The sequence below is a fragment of the Ambystoma mexicanum genome, chromosome 2p (assembly GCF_040938575.1).
Source record: "Ambystoma mexicanum isolate Mex_15411 chromosome 2p, UKY_AmexF1_1, whole genome shotgun sequence".
In the NCBI taxonomy this organism is placed as follows: domain Eukaryota; kingdom Metazoa; phylum Chordata; class Amphibia; order Caudata; family Ambystomatidae; genus Ambystoma; species Ambystoma mexicanum.
The window spans coordinates 930,710,655-930,734,663 of NC_090923.1; the positions used below are offsets into that span (position 1 = coordinate 930,710,655).

Sequence of the window (24,009 nt, forward strand, 5' to 3'; positions counted from 1 at the left end):
CCGGTGGCGTGGCTGAACGCCAAGGCCTCTGACCTGTGCTCTTGAGCAGGGTCATGCCTCACACAGGACCAGCCAGTCCGAGGAGCAGTCTTCTAAGTCTTTTGAGGGCACCTCATCCGTGGTGGCCCAAGACAAGGCCAAGAACCGCACGTCGGGGTTCGCTGCAGAAGCGGATCCCAAGGTGGACAGGGCGCGATCTTCCTCTGCCTCCATTGCCAGCCAGCAATCAAGCTCCTCCTAGAAAAGGAAAGCGTCCAACCCGACTAAACTGCAGGAGAAGCCTGAGAAGCCGCGGACTGAGGAAAACGAGACCGAACTGTCCAAGAAGGCGGAATTGGCACAGGTTAAGACTTAGTCGATGATAGTTGGTGGCGGCTGCTATCATGACAGCAAAGGTGGTGACCCTGTGAAGGTAGCCTCCACAGCGCATAAGGTAACCCTGCCCCTGAGACGGGAAACCGCTGCTGTGACTTTGTCAAAGTCTGCTGGCACGCCGGAAAAGGGGACATTGTTTCAGCACCTGGTTCCCTCCCCTCAGGGTGGAAACAAAGGGGGGGGGGGTAGGAGGCCCCAGATCAGCCCCATGACATCGCCCAAACCATGGAAGTTTTGTCCACGGACGACAAGGACCTGGAGTCCTTGCACACAGTCCATGAGGATGGGGAAGAGGATGACGGCGATGACTGCGCCGGGTGTAGTGTTCCGATCATGCCAGCCCTGCCCGAAGGATGTGTCTATGGACATCCTGTGGACCCTCTACCCCTTGGTGTCGGAGATTCAGAAGAGGATGCCACAGGGCCTGGTTGCAATGGTCCCCCAGGCCCTCGATCAGCCACCAGCGAAAAGGAAGCGCCATCCAACACCCCCATTTCAGCCTCCACATCCAGCTCCCTATCCCCAGTGGTCCCAGACAGGGGGACCGATATGTCCCCGAGAATGGTGGGGTCATTCCATTCCATGAGCACCAGAGCCTCCGACCGATTCCAGTTTGTGCCGAAAAAACCAGGAGGCAGGGTTTCTTGTACCAGAGGCGCAAGGCCAAGCGGAAGACAATCATGGCAGTGCCCCTTCTTGAAGAATCCTTGCAAGGCTACGTCCAAACGCGATAGGCTGGAGAAGTAGTAAGGGGTGCCGGAATCCACACCCAAATGCATGAGGTTGCAACCATCGCCAGATTCAGTGGTTTCGGCGGCTGCGAGGAAACTGTCGGCTGACCCGCCCTTGTAGTCTTCAGTCCCTCTGGACAGTGAGGGGAAGAGGAAGATGGACGCCATGGGAAGGAAGGTGATTTACTCCACGGCATCCGCCATTAAGGCGGCCAACGCACTGGCAATCATAGTCGGGCACGACAGGGAGCTGTGGTACAAGCTGGGTCTGATTTTGGAGATGGAGGCAATCGCTCTCTTCCAGGAACGGGCGGTAATGTCGGATCAGGCCATCGCAGTGGTGCTGGACGTTGCTGACATAGGGTTCTGGCAGATGGGGAACAGCGCTGCCTTTGTCGTCCGGGCTGGATGAAGGCCACACATTTCTGCCAGCAGGTCCATGCAAAGTTACTGGACATGCTTTTGGATGGAGATAACCTTTTTGGCAAGGTTGTTGAGTCCCTTCAGGCTACAAGATGGAGATGGCCTATTCCCTGGGGAGCCTCCAGCAGCACCGCTCTTTTCCCTCCTCCAGAGGAAAGTAGAACAGGTCTTCCAAAGGTTTTGCCTCATCGTACCATCAGCCTTCCGGATCCACGACTCGGGGAGCCAACAGAGGCCATTCCCAGGTAGTGGAGGACAGCGTCGCTGTCGCCCTCATGGCAGGACGCAGGTGCCAAAGCAAGCTTGGACCAACCAGAATGTTGGGCCCCCACCCGTGCACCCCGGTGGGAGGCTGGCTGATTAAGTTAGTCAGTGAGGGGAAAAAGATCCCCACCGACAGATGGGTGCTGGACGCTCTCACCCAAGGACATACCCTGGAGTTTCAGCACAGCTGTCTCCGGATCCCTCCTGACGGGCACGTCAGGAGCAGCATATCCTTCAACTCCTGGAGGAGGTACAGGCCATGCTGCAAAAAGGGGTGATAGAGCTTGTTCCCCAGTGACTCCCGGGCTCTGGAGTCTATTCCAGATACTTTTTGGTCAGAAAGAAGACAGGGGCTTCTAGACCTACGACGTCTGAACGAATACCTCAAGTCCCAAAAATTCAGGATGGTCATGTTGTAACACGTGCTTGGACAACTGGAAAAAGGAGACTTCTTGACGTCGCTGGACCTGGAGGACGCCTACTTCCACGTCTCTATTCACAGGAAAACACTGAAGGTTTCTACGCTTTGTAGTGCAGGGACAGCACTACAAGTTAAAGGGCCTACCTTTCGGCTTGAAGTCGGCCCAAGGGTGTTCACCAAGAGCCTGGCACCACTGGCGGCTCAGGTACACATACAGGGCATACACGCATACCCATACCTAGATGACTGGCTGATTCACGCCTGCTCGCAGGAGCTGACCCCAGGACACATGAAGACTATCTGGCTACTGACGAACCTGGAATTCTCTGCCAACTATCCAAAGTCCTGCTTGATGCCATCGCAGGATGCACTGTTCCTAGGTGCTAGGCTCAATACAGTGTCTTGCCTGGTGCCCTCCTAGGAGGAGGATAGCAGCCATTCTGGGGAAGGTGCAGTGGCTGTCTTCGACTAGGATGACCACGGTGTGAGCCATCAAGTCGTTGCTGGGTATGATGTCCTGCATCTACCTCGTCCAGCTCTGCGGCCCCTCCAGGAATTCCTGGATACCGGTGTCCGGGAGCTTCAGAGACAAGCTTTCGCTCAACGACTAGTTCCGGCAGGCAACTGTCTGGTGGGGCGTTCGCTCGAACATCGGCCAAGGCATGGGATTCCAGAACACGCCATACCAGGAGACGGTCAACATGGACGTCTCTCTAGAGGGATGGGGAGCGCACACCGGACGTCTGCACGCCACAGGCCTGTGGTTGCCAGATGAGAATGATCTTCATATCAACATTCTGGAGCTACAGCAGTTTTCTGGGTCAAGTCGTTCCTCCCGTCCCTGAAAGGCAAGGTTGTAAGGATCTTCACGGACAACACCACAGCCATGTTTTACATCAAAGTGGCACCAAATCCCTGCACCTTTCCAAAGACGTGCAGGACTTGTGGTGATGGACCTTCGGACAGAGGATGTTCCTCGTCCCTCTTCACCTGGAGGGAGTCAAGAACGCCATCGCAGACTCCCTCAGCCGGGAACTGCGCTCCTCCCATGAGTGGGAGCTTTGTCTGGATCAGGTGGCCCACCTGTTTGCCTAGCGGGGCCGGCCCCAGATAGATCTGTTTGCGACGGCAATTAACTCCAAGTGCAACAAGTTTGCCAGCAGGTTCCACGAGTCGAGGAGCCTGGGATGGACGCATTCTCCTTTCCGTGGGAAGGACCGTTCCTGTATGCGTTCCCTCGGTTGCCTCTCCTGCTAAGAGTCATCAGCAGGCGCAGACTGTGTCCATCCAAGATGATACTCATAGCCCCGGCGTGGCCGAGGCAGATTTGGTATCTGGACCTGTCGACATCGCCACCGGTAGTTCCAGATGTTCTCACCAGAAAAGCCCTAGTGTTTGGTGGATATGAGTTGCCTGCAGAAAGCAGAGAGGTCCTCACCAATGGCAGGGTGTCGTCGACTTTGAGGTGCTACGGTCACAAGTGGAAGTGTTTCGCTACATGGTTGCCGGTCGCTGAAAATTACCCCATTGAGGGTCACAGCCCCGAAAATTCTTCTGCACTTGCTCCCCTTGGCCAAGGCCAGCTTGGCACACGCTTCTATCAAGGTGCATGTGGCGGCTATCTCCTGCTACACCAGGTCTCCAGTGTAACGCTCACCTGACTCCCACGGAGGTGCTGGCCTGGTTCGCGCTGCTGTGACCTCTTCTAAGATGATGAGCAAGGTTCGGAAGACGGACTGGACCGGGCCCCCAAATCTGGCTTGTCTAGCTCGCAGAAGTATCCTTCTGTAGGCGAAAATAGGGGATTAACTGTCTGCGGGGTAATGCAATCGGCCTCCCACTTTCCCCTCACACCCTCCTTGAAACCCTTCTGTGATTTCTCGTAGCGTCTCACCTTAGGGTCTGGAAGGACGAGCTCTCCATCCTGCTTCTGATGCAGGGGCGCGTTGGTATCCAGTCACTTCACTGGATTTTCGGATTGGTGAGAACCAAACTTGCTTGGCTTCCAGGTAAGTTTTTTGACAAGAGGTTCCCCTTGTGTCCATGCATTAATGTACTAATGCTAGTGTCTTTTTCCCCATAGGGGCCGGGGTACGGAATGCCGGGGAACAGGCACCAACCCGAGATGAGAGGTGAAATCCTTGTAGAAATCAGGTAAGTCTTTAATAAGCGTTTTTTGGCAATGTCTTTTCATTCGCTCATTAACGCTGATGTCTTTTTCCCCTTAGGGGCCGGGGTCCGGAAATGCCAGGATGCGGCGCGGACCCGAAATGAAGAGGGAATGAATCAACAGGTAAGTCTTAACATGGAGATTTAGCTTTCCTTATTCCCTTCTATCTCTCACCTTTTGTTCTGGTCTTTTTCTCCCTAGGCGCTGGGGCGTGACTGCGAATCCGGAGGATCGCTGCTGAACATGGAGGCGCCCTGTAAAGGTGAGTGGAATGCGGCGCTGCAGAGATCGACGCGATGAGCTTTTAAATTAAAGTCTTCCTTTTCAGGATTGTCGGCGAGATGTCTCCGGGATGCGGATCTAGCAGGTAAGGACTTTTCCTTCTTCTGTTCTCTTCTCTTCATTTGCAGGTGATCCAGGATGCTGGCAGGCGTGGCAGAAGTCAGGATGCAGGAGCAGACACGGTGAGCGTCCAGCTGCTAGATGCAGAACAACGCGAAGCACGTGTGGCTGTTCGGGTGGGGTTTAAATAGCCTTGGAAGAAGTTCCAGGTATGTATCCTTCCCCGACCACGCCCGGATGGTAAATTAGTCCCACAGGTAAAGTAGTCCCTTTCAGGCCTCAAGGAGGCCGGGATCCTGCAGCATGGTCTGCATCAGGTAAGTGCACCCAAGCATTCCCATAATGAGCCTGGCGTCTATGGCACCAGGACTGATGTCTTTTATGAGCCTGGCGCCATAGGTGGCGCCATAGGCGCCAGAACACTGTCCAAAGGGCCCCTATATGGGGTTGCTGGGTCCTTCCTTGGGGACTGGATGTCAGCTTTCGGGGACGCCGGGCTTGATCGGCTCCCCGGGAGCGGGTATCATGACAGCACTCCCCCCGACCCCCCCCACCTCCCCCCACCCCAACCCAAGGCACCTCCCAAGGTTGTTCCCACCGGGGGTTTTGGTTTGTCTGGGAAGAGTCGGTGGAATTTACTGACTAATCGAGGTGCATGCACATGGTCGCTGGGTTCCCACGACCTCTCCTCTCTCCTTCCAATCAATTAGGTAGAACAGTTTTGACCTAAACATTTTTGAGTCTAAAATGTTCTTCACTTCGAATTCGGGCTCCCCATCTATTAGAATAGGTTCTGGAGGTTTGAGTAGTCGGGTTCCGGGTACCACTGGTTTCAGAAGTGACACATGAAAAACAGGGTGAATTCGCATACTAGCTGGTAAATCAAGTTTAACAGCCACTGGGTTAATTATTGCCGTAATAGAATAAGGTCCCAGATATTTTGGGTTAAAAGTTCGAGGCCCTTTGAGTGGTAAATGTCTGGTAGCTAACCACACTCGATCCCCAATCTGATACGGAGGTGCTTCACTCCGATGTAGATCAGCATTCTCCTTGTATTTTCTCTTGGCTTGTTGTAAATGCGTAGTTGCCTCTTTGAAGGCTTGGGTAATTGTAGAATGCAGATGTTCTACTGCAGGCATTCCGATGTTCTGAGGCGAGTCAAGGTTTGAGGTTCGAGGGTGATGCCCAAAGTATAAAAAGGACTGTGGCCAGTTCCAGAGTGTACCGAATTATTATATGCGTATTCGGCTATCCAAAGAATGTCTTTCCAGTTGCTTTCAGATTGCTGTAACATACACCGTAAGTACTGTTCAAGGGTCTGATTTGTCCTCTCGGTCTGAGGGTGGTGACTGGTCGATAATCTTACATCAATCTGCGCCATTTGGTAACATTTGCGCCAGAAGTGGGAAATGAATTGGCTTCCCCGGTCAGAGATTAGTATAGATGGGAATCCATGTAGCCGAACAATATTTTCGAGGAATTCTTTGGCTAGGACAGAAGCTGAAGGTAAACCTTTCGAAGGAATAAAGTGGGCCATTTTGGAAAACAAATCCACAATTACCAGAATAGTATTGTACCCCGAACAAGGAGGCAGGTCCGTAATAAAATCCATTGATAGGGTGTGCCAGGGTGCTGGTGGTATGTCTAGAGGTTGAAGGAGACCGGCTGGTCTTTTCTTTTGACTTTTATTTTGGGCTCAAACACCACAGGACATCACAAAAGATTTAACATCTTTTCGCCAAGAGGGCCACCAAAATTGTCGTTTCACCTTTTCCTCTGTCTTGGCAATACCGGGGTGTCCCTCTATTAATGTATCATGATAATCGGAAATAACTAGTTTGTGTAATTCCTTATGTGGCAGGAATAAGCGTCCTTGGAAATAAGGTAAACCATTATCTATGGTAAAGTCTGATCCCTTTTGTATCCATTCCTGTAAGGTTGTAGGGTCCAGGAGTTGTTTCACTCTGGCTTGAATGTCTTCAAGCGTCTGTAACAAAGTCATGCCTAGAATCCTCTGTTCGGGAATTATTGGTACTCGTTCTGAGTTTGTATCAGATTCTCCCATTCCAATTCGGGATAAGGCGTCTGCTTTGTCATTCTTGCAGCCAGGTCGATAGGTAATCACGAAATCAAATTCAGCGAAAAACAAAGCCCATCGGAGCTGCCGTGATGACTGAGCCTTGGCGGTTTTCAAGTACTGTAAATTCCGGTGATCAGTGATCACTGTGATGGTATGTCGAGCGCCAAGCAGATAATGCCGCCAGGCTTTAAAAGCGGACTTAATGGCTAACAGTTCTTTGTCCGTGATTGCATAATTAACCTCGGGTGCCGAGAATTTTCTGGATCAAAATGCTACGGGATGCAGTTGGTTGGTTTCGGGATCTCTTTGGGACAGGACAGCTCCCATGGCTAGGCTGGATGCGTCAGTCTCGTCAACATAAGGGAGATCTGGACGCGGGTGTTTCAATATAGGTGCGGGGGTAAACTTAGCTTTTAAATCCTGAAAGGCCTGCTCGGCTTCTTCAGACCATTCAAAGCGTTTATTTTTCCTCAAGAGTGCAGTAATGGGTTGTACCACGCGTGAAAATTCCGGGATAAACCTGCGATAGAAATTGGCAAAGCCGAGCATGCTTTGAACCCCTTTTACAGAGCTAGGTGATGGCCATTTGAGGATGGCATCCACTTTTCTTGAGTCCATTCGGACTCATTTGGGTGTCAGGATGAAACCTAGAAACTCGACTTCTGTGGTATGGAAAACACATTTCTCCAATTTAGCAAATAGTTTGTGTTGGCGCAGTTTTTCAAGTACTGCCCTGACGTGTTTTCTGTGATCAGATTCCGAAGAGGAGTACACCAGAATGTCATCGATATATACGACAACACAAACATCGATGAGTTCCCGAAGGACATCATTCATGAAGTATTGGAAGGCAGCCGGCGCGTTACACAATCCGAAAGGCATCACCTGGTACTCGAATAATCCGTATTTAGTACGGAAGGCAGTTTTCCATTCGTCGCCTTCTTTAACTCGTACCAGATGATAAGCCCCCCGGAGATCTAACTTGGTGTACATGCAAGCGTCCTTCACCTGGTCAAGGAGTTCAGGGATCAGAGGCAGAGGATAACGGTTTTTAACCGTTATCTGGTTCAATGCGCGGTAATCGATACAAGTTCTAAGGTCGCCTTCTTTTTTGGGCACGAAGAACAAAGCCGAGGATGCCGGGGACTTTGACGGGCGAATAAAACCATTAGCTAGGTATTGATCCAAATATTGTCTCAAATGCAGATTCTCAGGTTCGGTAAGGGCATAAATCCTGCTACAAGGGGGTTGTGCACCGGGCACCAGATCGATTTGGCAATCGTACGATCTGTGAGGAGGTAACGTGTTGGCCTGTTCCTTTTGGAAGACGTCCTGAAAGTCTTGGTATTCCGGAGGTAGTTGCATGGAGGCAGAGGTTACAGATGCTAGATTAATCTTCAGGTTTTCTGCGTAGCAGGTTTGTGTACAATCCGGGAAGGTTATTCTCTTAGCTCGCCAATCAATTTGAGGATTATGTGTCTCTAGCCAAGGGATTTCAAGAATAACCTGAAACTGTGGAGCCTTGATTACATCAAACACAACACCCTCCCGATGGGCGTCGGGACCAATAAGAGTCACCTCAGTAGTGGAATGTGTTACCGGTCCAGAGGCAATTTCAGTTCCATCGACTGTGGTGATGACATCTTTGCTGGTTTTAGGACGGAGAGGGAGGTTAATCCTAGAGACCAATTCACGATCCACATAGTTTCCAATAACCCCACTATCGATGTATGCCTTTATTGCATGCAACCGCTTAGGCTGTTCTGGATCTACGAGAACCATTGGCACAATGAAATGCGAGGTCTGAGAGTTAGTTTTCAAGCTCGGCAAGCGGACCCCTACACTTGTCGGGCGGAGTCGTTTCCCGAAACAGAGTCTTCATGGTTTTTATCAGCGGCTCCTACTGCCTTTCGGGGCGGTTTTGCCGGGCAATCTCGTAGAAAGTGTCCTGAATTCCCACAATAAAGACATAATTTTAACTTCGCCTCCTTTCACGTTCCTTTTGAGTTAAGGGTCCTTTAACCCCTCCAATTTGCATAGGCTCAGAGACATCAACTCCCTTGGGATTAACATGGGTCTTGACCAACACCCGGGTCTCAAACCTGGACCGATCTGCTTTTCTGTTTTGAAGTCTGTGATCCAGTTGGACCACTAAGTCTATATACTCTGTTCATTCTTGGGGCGGATTTACAACTTGGGCCAAGACATCTTTAAGTTCTCCGCGAAGGCCTCGATAAAACAACGTGACTCTTTTATCCTCTGGCCATCCCGTTTCCACAATTAGTCTATTAAAGGTTGCAATATAGGATAGAAGTTCGTCATCCAGAGCCTGCTTGCTTGGAAACCTTTGAAAATCCTTTGAAAATCACGGAGAATCGGGTCATCTTGAGTAACCAGTGGAACTGACCAATCGGCAGCGCAGCCGCTGAGATATGACAATACAAAGGCTACCTTGGTCTGATCATTAGGGAAGGCCCCAGGTCTGCATAGGAAGTGCAAACGACACTGATTCATGAATACGGCGAATCGTTTGGGGTCCCCAGCAAAGCATTCGGGTGGGGCCAGTGGCATGTTTCCAGGTAGATTAATCTGCACAGGGTTACTGGAAACCACAGGAGCGGGGTTCCCTACGTAACCGGGTAGAGGAGTTTGCCCAGCTTGACCTTGCAAAAGCTGTCTGGCCAGGTCATCAGTTCTATCCTTTGATATTATTAATTCCCTCCTGAGGGCATTAGTCTCTTGACGAGCGGCATGTACTTCGGCCCGTAATTCCCCCAGTAATTGGGCCAACTGATCAGTCTCAGAACTTTCCATAGCGCCTGGGTGGGAATTTGTAGGAAGGCTTCGCGTTCTGTAACGCTCACCTGACTCCCACGGAGGCGCTTGCCGGGTTCGCGCTGCTGTGACCTCTTCTAAGGTGATGCGCAGGGTTCGGAAGACGGACTGGACCGGGCCCCCAAATCTGGCTTGTCTGGCTCGCAGAAGTATCCTTCTGTAGGCGAAAATAGGGGATTAACTGTCTGCGGGGTAATGCAATCGGCCTCCGACTTTCCCCTCTCACCCTCCTTGAAACCCTTCTGTGATTTCTCGTAGCGTCTCACCTTAGGGTCTGGAAGGACGAGCTCTCCATCCTGCTTCTGATGCAGGGGCGCGTTGGTATCCAGTTACTTCACTGGATTTTCGGATTGGTGAGAACCAAACTTGCTTGGCTTCCAGGTAAGTTTTTTGACAAGAGGTTCCCCTTGTGTCCATGCATTAATGTACTAATGCTAGTGTCTTTTTCCCCATAGGGGCCGGGGTACGGAATGCCGGGGAACAGGCACCGAGATGAGAGGTGAAATCCTTGTAGAAATCGGGTAAGTCTTTAATAAGCGTTTTTGGGCAATGTCTTTTCATTCGCTCATTAAGGCTGATGTCTCTTTTTCCCCTTAGGGGCCGGGGTCTGGAAATGCCAGGATGCGGCGCGGACCCAAAATGAAGAGGGAATGAATCAACAGGTAAGTCTTAACATGGAGATTTAGCTTTCCTTATTCCCTTCTATCTCTCACCTTTTGTTCTGGTCTTTTTCTCCCTAGGCGCTGGGGCGTGACTGCGAATCCGGATGATCGCTGCTGAACATGGAGGCGCCCTGTAAAGGTGAGTGGAATGCGGCGCTGCAGCGATCGACGCGATGAGCTTTTAAATTAAAGTCTTCCTTTTCAGGATTGTCGGCGAGATGTCTCCGGGATGCGGATCTAGCAGGTAAGGACTTTTCCTTCTTCTGTTCTCTTCTTCTCTTCCTTTGCAGGTGATCCAGGATGCTGGCAGGCGTGGCAGAAGTCAGGATGCAGGAGCAGACACGGTGAGCGTCCAGCTGCTAGATGCAGAACAACGCGAAGCACGTGTGGCTGTTCGGGTGGGGTTTAAATAGCCTTGGAAAAAGTTCCAGGTATGTATCCTTCCTCCAATCAGGTATGTATCCTTCCCCGACCACGCCCGGATGGTAAATTAGTCCCACAGATAAAGTAGTTCCTTTCAGGCCTCAAGGAGGCCGGGATCCTGCAGCATGGTCTGCATCAGGTAAGTGCACCCAAGCATTCCCATAATGAGCCTGTCGCCTATGGCGCCAGGACACTGTCCAAAGGGCCCCTATATGGGGTTGCTGGGTCCTTCCTTGGGGACTGGATGTCCGCTTTCGGGGACGCCGGGCTTGAACCGGCTCCCCGGGAGCGGGTATCATGACATCCAGGTAGATCTTCACTGTGGTCTCACCGACTCGTAAGGAGTTCCTCAAAGGACTTCTTCGATCTTTCCCGCCAGTGAAGGCTCCTGCCCCGGCGTGGGAACTCACTGTGGTTCTGACGAGGCCCATGGGGGCCCACTTCGGGCCTATGCATCAGGCCCCTCTCGTTCCTCTCGTGAAAGACTGCTTTCCTTGTGGTCATCGACTCTCCCAGGAGGGTGGGTGGGATCCAGGCCTTATCCTGCAAGCAACCAACCATACCTGACTTTCCATGAACTGAGGGTGGTGCTGCGGCCACGCCCCTCTTTAATGCCGAAGGTTCAGTCGGAATTCCACCTCAATGAGCTTTTGGTCTTGCCTGTTTTTTTTTTCCCCCCCGAAACCTTGGTCTCCGGCTGAAAGTGCCTTGCACTCGCTGGATGTTTCTCGTGCCTTAAAGTTCTATGTGACACGTAAAATTAGTTTTCGGGAAGACTTCACAACTGTTCGTGAACTTTCGTCCTGTGAACCATGGGAAGGTCTTGTCCAAGGATTCCATCTCAAGGTGGCATTCCGGCTGTATCATGCAGTGTCATCGGTTGGCGAACCGACCAAAGTCTGGCCATCAGAGAGACCACTCCACCAGAGCGATCGCTGTGACAATGGCGTTCCTCTCTGGTGTGCCCCTGCTGGACATCCTCACGCACACCTTCTCGAGGTTCTACTGCGTCGATGGGTATTCCAGGGAATAGTCCAGAGTCGGCCAAGCAGTACTACGTAACCTGTTCGTTTGAGGTGAGTCTGTTCCAGAGGTAAGAGTAATTGCTTCTGTTGAGCCTTGCCACCTCCCGTGGTTGTGTAATGTTGTACTGCTATGTGTTCGTTATTCATGAGCATGTGAATCCGTGCCAAACCCCGTACAAGTTACTTAGCTGTAACTATTGTTCTCCAGCATGGGTCTAGCATGGATTCACATGCAAACCCTCCTTCCGTCCCCTCTGCGGCTCTTGGTCATACTACCACTTTACGTGCTTACAAAATCTGAAGATGGCTGCAGAGGAGGGGCGTAGGGAGAGTACTGTCATTGGAGGGGACACTATGACTCGGAGAACAGGAGAAGAGAGTTTGTAAGTGAAAGTGAAACTGCTTTTTCTTTCTTTATTTTAAAGTCTTTATTTATATGAATCAATGCATCAACACTTAATATACCAATTGCATATGTTTGCTCATTCACTAGTTGCTGTAACATCGAATCCAGAACAAATTGGGCTTCAAGAGCTTGTGTGATAGTGTCCTCCTTTGGTGCATTGAGTTCTTTTGTCTTGTTAATATTAACAAACCATGAGTCCAACAGGTGTCGCACCAATTCTTAACAACACAAAGAAATAGCCACTGTCCCTCCCTCCGCCCCCCCTACCCTCTTTGACATGGCAAACTAATAAGCATGACTCAAGTTACTTTTCCTGTCTGACGGTCACCAGTTCCTTTGTCTATATTGTAAAGGACATTTCTCCATAAATTCAAATTACTTTCATGTTTCTAAGCATTTGTGAAAGTAGTGCTCTTTGTCCCTGACGTGTTCATGGAAGGGAAACCAGGTCTATAAAAAATGTTTGTATGTCCTAGCTTTAAGAGCACACGCTTTCTCCATTGCTGGTACGCCCCAGCTCTTGAGCCACCAACATGCAACTATAGGGCCTTCTGGTATTTTCCAATTTTGGGCTAGGGTCATGCAAGCTGCCGTTAGGTTTGCGAGTGCTGCAGTCCCTCCTGTTGCTGCATAGACCCCCTTCTACCTCTGCCCCAAGAGTATTACTTCTGGCAGTCCAGGTAATTGTGCCCCTGAAATCTTTTTGATATAAGCTAGGATTTCTTTCCAAAATATTTTGGCTTTGGGGAATGTCCAACAAATGTGTCCCAAGGTTCCTATTTCCCTACATTGCCTCCAGCACAGGGGTGAGTGGTCTTTATTCATTGCGTTCAACCTCTGGGGTGTTGGATGCCATGTGTGACAGATTTTATAGGCCGATTATTTTATAGCTGTGCATTTAGACTATTTATGAGCTCTCCTCCAAATCTGTCCCCACTCCTCTTCTGTGATAGCGTCCCCGAAGTCTTCACCCCATTTGGTCATGTATGGGAGGCCATCTGTGTATTGCATTTTATCTAGCAGCCTATATATCCTCGAGACCCCTTTTGTAGTTACCCCTTCACGCATATTTAGCTCTAGTCCTATCTGAGTGTGTGTACCCGCTCTCTTCACCTCCCTCTGAGAAATCTAGTGTCTGATCTGGATATATTTGTACTTCTCTCCCTTCCCTATGTGGAATTTGCGCTTGTATTCCTCGAAGAGGAGTGGATTGCCATCTTGGTAGACGTATTCTATTTTCAGTGTGTTGCGTCCCTCCCATCTTTCCCAATAGGCTACCTTTATTCCGGGGGTTGTGTGGTCCCAATCCCAGGGCAATTTTCCCCCATTTTCAATGCAAAGTCCCATTTTTGCAATGAGTCTAGCGTTGCCTTCAGTAATTGGCCCCCTGCTGCTCTGTTCCAGGTGCGTAAGGATTGTAACGCACTTAAAGTGAAAGTGGTCACTTCTTGTTCTATTTTACTCCAACCCTTATGCGAGTCTGGATTTGACCATCATAACATGGGTGCGATATGGGTTGCTAAAATGTACGTTTTCACATCAGGGGCTCCCAATCCTCCAGTCCATAATGGTCAGAGGAGAACCGATCTTTTGAATCTGAGGTTTCTTTTTATGCCAGAGAACGGCAATGATGTAGTCTTGTAGGGTTTTTAATCATCTTGGCGGGTATGTTTACTGAGGGGGAGCTAGTGGCATATAATAATCGAGGTATGACTATCATTTTAACCGTGGCTATCCTGGCGAACCATGAGAGTTCTTGTGCATCCCATCTATGCAGGTCCTCTCAACGCTTTCCAGAGAGGCGGGATGTTTGCCCCATATAGTTCAGAGTAACTTCTTGTTAGTTTTATCCCCAAAAACTCTAATTCTTTGTCTTCCCAGGACAGCAAGTGACCCATGCTTTGTTCTCACATTTCATTTCGATTATACGTTATATTGAGGGCTTCGGATTTGTTAAAGTTAATCTTGAACCCCGAGACCTCAGCAAATTCCTGTAGTCTAATCCTCACTCTCAGCAGGGTCTGTTTTGTGTCTCTCAAGAAGAGCAGGCTATCGTCCGCATAAAGGGCTAGTTTATGTGTCCCTCCTTTAGATTCTATCGCCAGAATTTCCAGATCCTGCAGACTGTAGCTGCAAATAGTTCCATCCCCAATGGTGAAAATCAGGGGCGACAATGGGCAGCCCTGACTGTTTCCGCTTTGGATTTGAATCTGTTCTGTGAGCTTACCATTCACCATGAATCTTGTTGATGGAAGTTGAAAATTAGCGGGTACCAATTCGTCTAAATGCCGGTCCACATCCAAATGTTCCCAGTACCCATTCTAGAACCCCCCCAAGCCAGGCTAACAAACGCTTGTCTCGCGTCTAGTGCTGCTTTAGATCATTTCTGTTCTGTTCTCGTGCCTAGGTCTATAGCCCTTCTGATATTGTATTGTGTGTGCCTCCCCAGTATAAATCCCACCTGATCCTCGTGATTGATCCTTGGTATTACTAGCCAACCTCCTTGCCAGGATTTTTGCATATATCTTAGCATTGCTGTTTAATAAGGAAATCGGGCGGTAGTTGTCACATTCAGTTCGATCTTTCACTAGGTGGGGATTAGCACTGTGGTGGATCTACCCATGTCCTGTTACCGTCCCTTCCTCTCTGAGTCTATTAAATAGACGCGTCATTGGTGGCTGTAGTTGCATTCTAAAGGTCTTATAGTAGCCATTACCAAACCCGTCTGGCCCTGGTGTTTTATTTGCGGGTTACGTAGCTATGGCTTTGTTGACCTCCTCTGCTGTGATAGGCCTCTCCAAGGCTTCCCTTTCTTACTCGGTCAGCTGTGGCAGATTCACATTTCTAATATAGGTTGTTTGGCGTATTGGGTCTAGCTTTTCTCGTTTAAGAGCTGCGTGAAACCTTTCCATGATCCTCATTTTGTCGTCCTCTCCCACCCGCAGGTTAACCGCCTCTTTTTGTAAATGTGTGCTATGATTATGGGTTTTGTTCTTCTGTAGTTTTGCTGCAAGTAATCGGTTAGCCTTGCCTCCCTGGGTATAATATATTTGTTTGGTATTAAGCAAGGGCCTGTGCTGAGCTTTCTGCCCTATGTGCCTCCATTTGGGCCCTCAATTTTTGCAGGGCTCGTAATGAACTCTGCGATTGTTTCGTTTTATGCTGCATTATAGCCTTTTTGTATCTCCTTTTCCAATTTCGGGTTACCTCTCTACCTTTTGGCGTAAGAGGCCGCTTGTGAGATGAATTCCCCCCTTATCACTGCCTTCCCAGCGTCCCATGCCACCTGCCAGTCTACCTCTCCGGTATCGTTCTCTGTAAAGTAATTGGTTATTGTTTTTTCCATATAGGTTCTAAGTGCAATGTCCTTTTCGGATGAACCCGTTGCGCCTCCATTGCTTTTGGCCCATTTTACTATTTAATTGTGCTTCGATTTGTATGATCACTGGGGCATGGGCCGAGAGATATTTTATTCCTATGTTTATGGCTATGTAATACCCCAAGTAATAGCTCGGCTGAAACCAGGACCATGACTTTTCGTGAGTAGCCCTTATGCACCGCGGAGTAGTGTCTGCATTCCCTGTCATTGTTATGGAAGAATCTCCAACTGGTTTTTCTTTACCGAGGATTCTCAGCCTGACGATGGGGAATATTCATGAGCATGTGAATCCATGCCAGACCCATGCTGGAGAACAATAGTTACAGATAAGTAACTTGCACCTTTCCTGCTACTGAGGGCCTACCTCTCTGGAATTTTAAATGGTTTTTCATTCTTTTATGTACAGTCTTGTGTTGCTTTGATGACTGGTTTTATACATGCTAACATACCCTATGTCATCCGGGAGGTGATCGTGCAGTCATTTATTTTTCTTTGTATTCTGGGATTGTAGTCCTTGGCTTATAATGGAGGGGGGGCATGGGAGCAACATTCAAGTGCCCAGGTTGGAAAGAAACAGATCTTGATGACATCTCCTGAATGGCAACAGGTAAATGGGGTGGGGTTCAGGTTGGCATATATAGAATGGGGTGACTCAAAACGTGCAGACTCTGGCTATCGAGGTCTCTGCACCTCATACTCCTAGTGTTGGAAACGTAGTCTGTGTGATTGCACTGTTACCTGTGTGCACTCAACATGACAAATTGTGAGCCTTAACCTCATCTTTCTTCTTGCTTTAGGTGGCTATTAAGATAATTGACAAGACTCAGCTGAACCCAACAAGCCTACAGAAGGTAAGCCAGTGACCCCTCTCCTATCTGGGAGAGTCCTCCTTTTCCTTTAAAGGCTGTTGAACCCTGTCCTCACTTCCTCTGTATGCTACTCCCAAGGAGGGCCCTGTGGCTCTGTCTCTACTGATGTCACTTCATGACTCCATATTCCAAGTGCTTCCCATAATAACAAGCTCAACATTGAAATATTTTGTGGAGAATGTTGGTTGCGAACCCTTCTGTTAATCTGGATGAAGGAAACCTATGGCGGAGGGAGCGGGGGGTTGAGTTTGCAACCTTTGGCTCTCCAGATGTTTTGGGCTACAGCAGCCATCAGCCCTCGTCCGCATGTTTAATGGTGAGCGATCATGGGTGTCATTGTCCAAACCATCTGGCGAGCCGCTGGTTGCAGACCCTGACCTATGCCAACAATGTACTAATGTGCACCCTTGTCATTTGACCCTGACCTTTTTGAGGCACACTGAAATGTGTGTTTTACTCATCTTTTGTCAATTTACTGGTGTCATTCAACAGTCAATCCATGTGTGTTGCAAACACAAGTGCATAACATGTATGGTCTTGTATTACATATGGGTATTAAGCGCGCTATAAATAACCTATCATATCATTTTATTGTACGGGGTGTTTAGATAGAACCATACAAAAATGCAGTCACTTTCTCCTGATTGCTAGTTGCCAAGGTAACTTTCTAGTATTGAGTTAATATCTCGACAAGCTCTCATGTTGGCAGCATGTTGGCTGCAGTGCTGGGATTCATCTGGTAGGGTTTCCAGTTTAAGATTTTGAAATTGCCCAACGATGTGGCGGACTTTGTGGTGACTTGACTAGTTTGGAAATTTTTAGATGGCTTTAAATCTGTCTGACTTTTTTCTGGCCTTGCTGAATGCTCTGCCTCGGTTGCATATTAGTAGCTTGATCGAGTCCCAAGCAAGTTTTGGGGGATCCCAGAACAAGCCGGATTCAATGTTTCGAAGGGGTGAGGCAGAGGTGTATTTTAATGCCACTGACCTTAACGTCTGCGTGTCAGATCTCCCCGTCCACTGGAGGAACACTCACATCTTGTCCCATACGCCCACATATAAGGGCCTGCCTTATCATTTGCATGTATTGTATGGTAGTTGTAATTTATATAGCAACTTTTACCATTATTATAGTTTCAATGTGCTGGTGGTGGGAACACCCGCAGGGACCGAAGTCCATAGTGTTGGAGGTCATGGAGTAGGATTAGAATGTGTGCGAGTTTGGCCAAATATGCCTTAGCAAGGCTGGCCAGGCTCTGGTAGAGAGCACCCCATGTGGAAGGGTGCTGAGAGGAGTCGGGAGATGGCAAGAGTGCTAGATACTTGCTAGGTGTCCAGCGTGCCCGAATTTGCCCTAGGTCATGTGCTGGCAAATAAAGCTGCCAAAATGTGGTGTATACTAATATATGAGCGAAACTGTGTAATTTTGCATGCAGGAAGGGGAGAACTCATATGTCGAAATACATTCCGAATAGTGAAACTGGTGCAATTACAAGTGGAAACTCGTTGCAACAAATTTGGATTGTTTTCGAGCAAGCTAATTTTGGACAAACCTATCTGTCAAGCTGCAGATCCTGGTTTTAATGCTTTGCTGTGGTTGAGACCGTGCAAGTACTACCCACCCCCTTACTCCTTGCATTCCTAATGCCTTGTTTCATATCCAGTGCCCCAGTGTGTGGGGGTAGCGAGTGTAAACGAACTGGAAACTGGCAAAGAGAAGCCTTGGAACTGGAATTTAGAGGAAGGGCAAGATGAACGGATTAAGGCAGTTTAGCTGAAACTAGGGTCAATATGAAGAGCATTAAAACACCATTTAATCCCAGTTTTATAAGTGCCACCAATGGATAAGCGTACGGGGGAAGTCACATTAGGGGAGGAAGATGCGACTTCTGGACTTTTCAAAATATATGGGTTAAAGAATGTCATTCTTTCGCTCATAGTAGCTCTGTGGTTCTTGTTCTGGTCACTCACTGGCCCCAGGTCTGCTGGTGTTCTCTGCCTTGTGGTTTGGATCGGAGCCCTGGCATAAGGTTTGTGGTACATTTTGGCTTGTGGTTCTTTGGCAGATTCGTGACTCCTTGTTTGCCAGTGATCCAAGACTTGAATCAATGAAGTCTGGTTGTTATTTCTATGCCAGCCACCTTGTGACTTGCAGATTTGGCAGCGGCTTCTGTGGCGGGAAGGGGCTCGTTATTTCACGCAGACGACCCACAGAAATAGAAAGGGCAAAGGGTAGACCCATCAAGCTTTGCCAGGTTTCTTTTCAAAGAAATTGAGCATCGCTCCTGTGCCATCACTGCCCTTCAAAAGAAAGGGTTCACAATGAGAGGACGCTGGTTGGGACACAGATTCCCGGACCACTGGTGGAATCTGGGCCCATACCATCGCAGCAACGTGGTTTTGTGTCCCACTTTTAGTGGGAAACTATTGTGAGCATAAAAAAGGAATGTCCCGATATAATGGAATCTGAAATGACCGGACAAATAACCGAAGTTATTTTTTCGAAAATAAATAACTTTCGTTTTTTCCTCCTGCGGTCCTGTCGGACAACCCGCTCTCCCCTCCCCCCTTACCTTCTGGAGGGACACAGCAAAGTGTGCCGCCGCCTCGCCATCCATCTGTGACACTGGTTCCCTTCACGCACATGGAAGGGAACCAGCGCCGCAGGGTCCTTTCCTTTTTCCTTTTTTTAACTTTACTTGGACACCCCTGCTCCCCTTCATCGACATTTTTGCCTTTTCGTTTTTATTTTCAATGCCCTATTTGGTATTTTATCCCGTACGTTTTTTGTTTTCCGACAGATACCTAAAAATAAATCAATAAATAAAAGTAAAAAAAGAATCAAATAAATAAAAACATTTTTTTAAAGCACTTGGATAAAGGTAATATTGCTAATTATGCCTATGGTATCAGTGGCTGTTGCTGTCACAACACACACCTCTCCTACCCCGGGGAAGGGCAAGACGAGTTACCCAATGTTGAGCCTTTAAATAGATATGTAAATTGCTGCCTTTCGAGTATAGTTAGCTTGGAGACGGCTGAAACCCGTCTTTTATGTTCATGAATGGCCCTGCTCCTCTATTCTCATGGGTGTATATCGAGCCAGCAGTAGGTAGTGTCCTGCAGCCATTTCTGCACACCTGCTACCACTGTTGGGTAATAAGACACATGTCCTTAGTGAGTGGCTGCATTATGGGGTGCAAAGGATTGACTCTTTAAATAAACTCATGCACTGTCGCCCATAGTCATATAATTCTGCAGCGCTTGTACACAACAATATTCTTTCTTAAATAAAACAAAAGGCGTTCTAAACCATGCCGTATGTTAGAAGTACAAACATCATTTCACTCTCTAACCCATCCCTTGGCCGATGGCCCATTGTTCATGGGATCATTCATCCTAACCCAACTGAAATCCCACCTTGAACACACAAGCTATTGGAGACTGCAAGCACAAATGTATGCTAACACTACTAGTAGCCCTGCCTAAATGCACTTCAGGTGGTGGAAGTTGTACTCAAGGCGGTCTACAGGAAATAGTTTCAATGTGTCCTCGAGGAGTAGAATATTGAAAAGGCACATGAACATGGTTGGTAATGTGTCTTCAAGCGCCACCATGTTTTTATAATGAAAGAAATAGAATGCCATCAAGCTCATAAATCGAGCTAATTCCTCTTGGGTCGAGTAGATAAACGAATTGACTTGATCTGCAGGTTTCCCAGGATTTAAAAGGATTTTCAAGGCCTGAGAAATGCCTGCCTGTTTTACAGTGTTCAAGACTTCTGAGGAGTAATACATCCATGTATTTTCCTCACTGTCCCATGATACCATTTCAGTTCTGTTGGCAAGTTTCACCAAGCCATTTGCTACCCCATTGCAACTGTAATGTTATTCCTTGCTCTCTTCTGGATACTTTATTTCTATGGCATCCCACGCCAATTGCCCTCACTACCCCCTTCTGTCCCTAATGTGCACTTACATTGTGTGCCTTATGCCCTCTTACTCCTTCTATTCTGCTCATATTCCTTGGGTAGTCCCTGTCTTCCTTCTCCATTAGGGTACTCCTCCATCATCCGCTTGCTCCTATTCTGCTCTTCACATCCCCCGGTACACACGACACATTCCATCTCCAGTACTACTTCTGCTTCATTCTGTTCAAACCCTGTGGTATGACTCTGGTTCTGCCTGCATCCTGCCCCCTCCAAGAATCACATTTTCTCTGTGACCTGTGTCATTTACAGCCATTCTTGTTTACCAGTGAAACAAACACTTAAGTAAACTGATCACTTGCTAGTTGGACGGGAACATGCTTCTGGACCACTGAGAAGCTGCAGGAGCTTTTCTAGATTAAGAGACTTCAGCTATAGCTGCCACCCTCCCACTGAGGTCACTGCTATTCTACCTCTATGCTTACTGCTTGCATGCTTCCCTACCATCACAGCTACTGATGCCTTACCACTACAGCTACTCTGATCTAATTACTGTAGTCATGGCTATCCTACCACGGAATCGTACTAAAATGTTGCCATGATTGTGGCGCACTCCTGTGTGTACCGCCGCCATCCTTGTACCCCAGCAGTGTGAGGCACTGCATCTACTTGTATGCGGACGACGTTCTTTTGATTGTTCGTGAGCCTGCTGCAAACCTGGAGTGGACTATTTTTAAAGTGGAAGGATTTGGGAGACTTTTGTGACTAGTGATAACTTTGATCTACACCTTGCCGATGGAGGTGGGGGAATTAACTCGCGCACCTACAGATGGAACCAGAAGGGGGGGGCGGAATTCAGGTACCTGGCCATCATGGTGAGTGCGAATTGGGAATGGGTGTATCAGGAGTGCGAAGCAGGCAGTCGCAGCTTTTGCCACGCTGGCAGAATTCTGGCAGAGGTTCTCTCTCGTTGATGGGGTGGGTGGCAATGGCAAAGATGATTGTGCTGTTGAGGCTGCTGTACAGGTTTCATATGCCTATACCAGCCTCTTTTCCTTTTATTTTTTGGGCACTTCAGAGGACTATTAGGGGGGCTTTGGGGCACCTGATTTTAGGTCCTTTTATTCGGCATACATGCCCCAGCATATGGTGGACTGGTTTTATTCTTCTGCACATGGACCGGGTTACTGACTGGATCAAAGTATAATCCTCCCCAAGCAAACTCCTTAAGTTGCTTCGAAGGCGGGTAAAGGAGCTTAAGCCACTTCTGACACCAGTTAGTACAGTTATCCGGATCTGATGGCAGGTTACTAAACTTCCTGGGCAGAAGATGCCCTTCATGCCAGAGATGTTACTCGCTTGTGGCAGGTTGGGGTATGCATTCAAGCAGAAGAGGGGGAGCAGTATAGGGTGAGTGGGGCATCAGGGGTTGCTTGGAGACCTCTATAAAGACGCCAGGGCCATCAAGTTTCGAGAGTTTGGGGCTGCACACCAGTCTGTCCGCCTCAACATTCTGGAGCTCGCTACTCTGATGGTGGGGTTTAGGGCAGCATGGGAAGGATTTCCGGATAGGCCTTGGTTCTATGGGATTCATGTGATGCTCCTTCAACTGGCTGGCTGTGGTAGGAATGTTTCTGAAATGTATGCAGCAGATCGGGTTAAGCAGGACGTGGAGGCTGTGGCCTTGAGGCTAAGGTGGGAAGGAGGTGCGGGAGAACGGTTTACCGGCAGGGAACAGAGCCGAGTGTTAGATTTTTAATAGTTTTCTTTTATAACGATCTTGATACTGAAAGAGGTTTCTAACCGCGGACCCGGGATTCGAACCTGTGTTGCGCTGCGTCATCTTCCTTCCAAGACGAGCGCATTGCCACTGAGCTATACTACACGTGTCTATACTACCATATGAATCGCGTGTCCAGGAATGCCAGGTTGCAGTGGATCCAATATAAAGTTGTTAGGCGCTCATATATCACCCGGGTGATGGTAGACAAACAATGGCCCAAGGCGCCGGCCCAAAGTGTAAGAGGTGTGACGGGTCAGGAGGAGGAGGACACAGACTCCGGTTTTCTATCTCAGTGATATTATATTAACGAAAATAGGGGGAAATTCCTAACTTCCCCTAGGCTAAAGGACTTCCCTACCTAATGAAGCTAACTAGTGTGCTCGTCAGTGAGAGTCCAAATCAAGTTCAGTTCACTGTCCAAAAACTAACCTACTCTGAACCTACACCATTTATAATAGTTCCTTCTCTCATTCAAGGAGTTATCTTTGTTCTCTTTTCTTCAACTTGTGGTTTCGTCTTTACTGATTGCCCACTCTTTATCTTGACTAGAACAAATCTGAGAGTTCCAGTATTGATTCTTGGTATCTTCATGTTATCTTGACCCTTTATCTTCATTAGAAGTAGAGGTGTTCCAGACGATTTCCACTCTTTTGGTATTTTTAATACTTTATCCTGACTGGGACGAGTTTCTGTTGCATTAATAATTCTCACTTTCTTTAGATATTCTTAACACTTTATTTGGACTGTGTGTTCTCCTCGGTCTCTTGCTTCTCTTATCTTTGTTTAGGCCAAGTGTTAGGTTCTGTCACCAACCGTCTCCAGCATCGGATGCTGTGCGTCCACTCTTTCCTCTGCAACTCTCGAGCAGCTGATTTGAACTCTCCATGATGTCTCCACCACTTGGTTTATGGCGTTGCTGTTGGGCTTCCCTGGCAGACGTCTTCTCTGTTGGTCTAAGACTCTGTATTGTTTTCTGTGTCCCAGTACTATGGGCCTTCCTTTGCAGGTATCCTCAGTGGACTTGAGTGACAACAGCAGACTCTGAGGAATTCTCCATCTTTTTTTTTTTTTGATAAGATGTCAGTAAGAGGGTGTTAAAGATTTTAGGGAGTTCTTTACTAGAACGGGAGTCCTAGTCTCTGAGTGAGGTCCTGCTTGCCTCTACCCCTAGGGTAGGGTATTGTGTAGCCGGCTTGCCTCCCTAGCCTCGCAGAGAAAGGCTCCCCCTCCATAATACATGACAGAATCCTGCAATTCTTCAGAGGGCATGAGGGTCATATCTGCACGTGTTGGGGGTGCGACCTAGTTAAGGGATTTTGGGATATGGTTTGGAGGAAATGTTTGCGTTTATAAATGTGAGGATTTGGCCGACAGTGAAGCCTTGACTTCTGGGGAGCTGGCCTAGCAGGAAAGGGAAATGTGGCACAGCACTGCAAAGTGATATTGGTAGGCCTCATCCTGGCAAAGCCTATGATAATAATGTCGTGGAAGGTGCATATTGGACCTAGAATGGGGGACTGGTGGAGGGCGATGCGAAAATTGATCGGAGCTGAGAGATGCAGCCTCACCTGTGGGTCCTGTGGAGGCTATGCTTATCAGTACAGCATCAGGTATGAAGTTTGGGACATGCGCGAGGCCTGCTCTCACCGGAGACTGCAGAGGTGTGAGCTAAGGCTGGTCTCTTGACTGGCGCTCGGTCTGTTGAGAAAAGGTTGGGAAGGGGGGGGACTACTTGCGCAGCATGGTTAGGGGAAGTCACACTGAAGGTATACGTTTCTGGTTGTCTTTGAACACGGGAAGGGATGGACGGGGAGAGCATTTTTGCTCAGGGGGAGCATCACAGCCTTGCACCTGCAAATATGATAGTGTGGGGGGGGCTCGGACAAACAGCTGG

General features: G+C 48.6%; 1 protein-coding gene across 2 annotated transcripts in view; it reads left to right on the forward strand.

Annotated features, from left to right (window-relative positions):
- MARK4 (microtubule affinity regulating kinase 4) overlaps window positions 1-24,009 on the forward strand; it is a 612,664-nt gene that overhangs the window by 264,555 nt on the left and 324,100 nt on the right. For both annotated transcript variants that reach the window (XM_069644669.1, XM_069644670.1), the window contains exon 3: window positions 16,334-16,387. In XM_069644669.1, coding sequence (XP_069500770.1) covers window positions 16,334-16,387 — 54 coding nt within the window. The remainder of the gene's footprint in view (window positions 1-16,333; window positions 16,388-24,009) is intronic.